The sequence below is a fragment of the Alligator sinensis genome, unplaced genomic scaffold (assembly GCF_000455745.1).
Source record: "Alligator sinensis unplaced genomic scaffold, ASM45574v1 scaffold1003_1, whole genome shotgun sequence".
In the NCBI taxonomy this organism is placed as follows: Eukaryota; Metazoa; Chordata; order Crocodylia; family Alligatoridae; genus Alligator; species Alligator sinensis.
The window spans coordinates 963,862-967,680 of NW_005842557.1; the positions used below are offsets into that span (position 1 = coordinate 963,862).

The 3,819-nt window shown below is 43.6% G+C and overlaps 1 protein-coding gene across 4 annotated transcripts in view; it reads left to right on the forward strand.

The window, feature by feature from the left end:
• Positions 1-3,819, forward strand: part of RAMP1 (receptor activity modifying protein 1) — a 157,034-nt gene that overhangs the window by 106,836 nt on the left and 46,379 nt on the right. For 2 of the 4 annotated variants that reach the window (XM_006032266.3, XM_025213900.1), the window contains exon 3: positions 1,050-1,866. The exons of 1 other annotated variant lie outside the window; for it this stretch is intronic. In XM_006032266.3, coding sequence (XP_006032328.1) covers positions 1,050-1,305 — 256 coding nt within the window. In that variant the 3' untranslated portion in view covers positions 1,306-1,866. Of the gene's footprint in view, positions 1-1,049; positions 1,867-3,819 lie in introns of those variants that run through there. One more of the 4 variants, XM_025213901.1, reaches the window with a different exon arrangement.

The following is a 3,819-nucleotide window of genomic DNA, read 5'->3' on the forward strand; positions in this document are numbered from 1 at the left end:
GTTATCAGTTGCTATTTAGATAATGTGCATACATTTCATTTGCAAGTATATCAAAGAGCTACTAAAGTACACTGTCATGAAATATAAATAACAGCTTAAATTTTAGGCATGTCCCATTATATCAAACCTGTGGCACACCTTAATAAGAGAGAACTAATAGCAAAGATGATGATCTGATCTGGCAACAAATTTGGAAGACTAAAGTAACTAAGCTAGGCAGCTGCCACCACACTGATCCATCCAAATTTCATATAACAAACTGAATGAATAAATTGATTTGCTAGACTGATAGTGGTGAAACCTGAAAAGGAGCAAAAGCTTTGTGTTCACAGTCTGGATCTCCTGTGAATGTGAAACCCTGTCTGCTTCCAATATAAAGAATTGTAGTTTCAGCTGTTCATTAGCCAGCAATAGGTCAGGGGTTGCGATTGCAATTTCTCTCATATATCAGAACACTGTAAGTGTACAGTGAAGGCAGTTCAGCTATCCCCAGATGGTTTTCTCCTGAGTTCTTCTCAGTCACCAATTGTGATGTTTTTCTCTGTCCACTACTTCTCTAAGCACTGTTTTATTTCCTGAAAAATCCATGATCTCTAGACAATTTTAGAGTGGATCTTTAAGAATCAATTTTACAAAATAAATATGACTTGTCCTGGTCTTGACACTTATGTTTTATTGGTCAGTCAGCATGAAGGAAAAATAGCCCCATTGCTCCAAACTATGAATGCTTCTGATCTCGCAAGCTCAGCAGTTTCAGATCTTGGGCTTGTTAGGTGCTCATGAGACCAAGGGTATCATAGGGTCCTTGCCACCTCCCAGGATCTATCAAACCCTCAGATACTTGGCCAGTATCTGAGTGTCTAGCATAACTAGAATGTATGACCTTGATTTTCAAAGATGTTCAAGCACCCATGGGTTCCTCTGCCATCAAATGGAGTTTTCAATGCAGAGCATCTCTGAAGATCAAACCCAAGGTGTTACTTCCTATTTCATGAGCAATTGCTCTGGAATTTGTCTAGCTTCCTAACCAATGTACTTTTCTTTTCTAGCACCTACGGTGAGCTCACCAACTGTACCTTACTAATAGCTGGGAAACTAGACTGCTATTGGCCGAACAAGCTGGTGGACGAGTTCTTCATAGCCATTCACAAGCATTATTTCAAAAACTGCTCCCTCTCTGGGAGGTCTCTGAAAGACCCACCAAATAACATCCTGTATCCATTCATTGTGATACCCATTCTTGTTACCCTGCTCATGACAGTGCTAGTGGTGTGGAGAAGCAAAAAGAGCGAAGGCATTGTGTAACTTCGACTGCCTTGCACCGCAATTTAGGATGGCTCTAGGTCCATATGGACACTATTTTGTGGATGAAACCTTCTTCAGTAGGTAATAAGGGCCCTTGCAAAATCAGCAGCCTGTTGGAAACCACTGAGCAAGACTGCTCTAGTGAACCATTTTTTCACCCTACAGCAAGCTGGGAAGGCTCAGCAGTATACTAAAGGCAATGCACAACTAACATTTCATCCTGTGCTGACAACAGAAGTGTCACATGCTTTTCTTCTGGAGAACAATCTTTGTTAAAGCAGAGATGACACCCCTTGGACTAATACCACTGCTCCGCAAGTTGCTAATACTCTTGGCACCTCATGTGCCAATTCCTTTGTCATTTTAATTGTGTCATAAATACTTTTTTAAGTGAAAGCTCTATAATTAAAGATTAGTATCTATATGCCTAACCAATAATTAGTTCCAGTGGCCCTTGGGAGGTACTATTCTTCACAAATAATCTGATTATTCTAATTCATTTCTTGGAAAGTTGTGGATTGAATGCTGCTGAATCCTGTTAATAAAAGGCATCCCTGATTACTTTGCAAACTGTTGTTGTCAAGTATCATTTTTAACATGAAAGTACTACAATTCTGTCTAGCTGTGTAGGAGCTTGGCTTTTTCTAGTTAAGATAAATTGTTGGCATCATTTTTATTACAGAAGCAGTTACATACCAAGCAATGCTTCCCTGTTGCTCTAGGCACTTAACAGAGTAGAAGACAAGGCCTACCCCAATAAGCTTACTGTCTAAAAAGCAAAACAGAGATTGGGAAAGAGGAAATAGTCTTCCCAGGTCATTAAGAAGTCCTGGTCCAAGAAGGGACTGGGGTCCCTAAATTGCACATTAGGCAGAATTTGAGGACAGAGCAAGATCTACTTTTTGCCTGGTTGCCTGGGGCTTAACACACTTACCCAGGTGGGAGAGCTGGGCTGACCAGGCTGAAGGCACTCTTACTTTTCCTTGCTGAACCTGGTCTATTGTCCAGAAAGCAATAGAAGACTCACGGGACCAGAAAAACAAGAAGCAAGAAGGAGTGTCTCTGTAGCCCTGTGAGGACAGACCTCCTTGGGAACTGGGAGGTAAGAGTTCTGTCCTCTTCTCTAATGTTGTTCAAGCGTGTTTTTTCCCCACCAACTCCTGAATGCAAAGTGTTTAAGCAATCCCAGAGGTAGACTAGGCTACAGAGGTACACTTGTGATGTGGGCTTTGCAAAATGAGTAATAAACACAAAAAAACAAGGTAAGGACCATGGTCCTGCATAAAACTTTATATTTTACAGCCTCCCCCTCCCCCCCATATCTTAATTGTCCATCCACAGTTTGGGATGATGTAAGGGTGGAAAATAGCAGAGCAAGAGTGAGGCAAATAGAGCAGTCACTTCTAGCTAAAGCAGTTCATTTCACAGAGAATAAGCTCTTGGAAGCCGACTTCTTGCTTATGCTCCTGATTTTCTCCAGTAGCTCCTCTGAAGCTGGATTCCTTCTCTTCCCTGATGTCAGCAAGCAGTCAGTTAGCCAGTGCTGACACTCCTAAATACCACTTTTTCAACACCATCATATTCTAGTCTGCAACATTCAGAAATGCAGTTTCAGTACGGACTCCTTCAAAAGCTCCTCACCTTCTCTAAGATGCCGGAGCTCAAACATCCTCCATTCCCTCCTCACTCCAATCTTCTTTCCACCAGTGAAAATTTTACTTATGTCCCAGTCCTACTTTCACTGACAAAGGTGACAGCGGGTGGTGGGAAGGGTGGAAAAGAAGAGGTTGCTGTTAACTCCATTGTGGGAAAGATCAGTCCCTTAAACAGCTATCTGTCCCAGCATAAGCTAGTGACATGTACAATTCCATTCGTTGGGTGCCTAGCTTCAGGCTACTTGGGGAAGGTCTGCAAGGTACTTGTAACAAGAGGGCGGCCTGGGTCACCATGCTCTCCCCTGCTGCCTCCTTTACCGTGCTGAGCTGCCGACTTGCACCCTCCAATTCTCTCCTGCCACGACTTTGATTTTATATATTTCTATAGGGAGGCTGCCTTCTGTCTTCTTGGCCACAGTTCTCCTGTCTCGGGCATTCTGTACACCCCAGCCTTATCAGCTATGCGTGGCTCCTACTGTTGGCTACAAATCTCCAACTTGGGATCCTTAAAATTCTAGTTTTAAGAGGCAGATTGAAACACTGTAATCATAAGCCTTGGGGCTGGTCCCCCCCCCCACACACACACACACACACACATACGCACACCCACAGTAGCAGGCTACAGAGTCAGGTATACATATCCTACAAGCGCTGGAGTCTGCCGTCAATGGCCAGTCAAGGCTTCTTTCAGTGTGGTGTTATCCTCCAGAAGGGGGTAGCCGGCTGGTCCTTCTGGCTGGACAGGTCTGGTCGAGTTGGAGATAGAGATCAAGAGGGCGCCCCTGAGGGTCACTTTTCACTGCCTTTTATCTGTCCCTGGCAGACTTTGGTGACTCCCCAGTTTTCAGGTTTGCCCAAT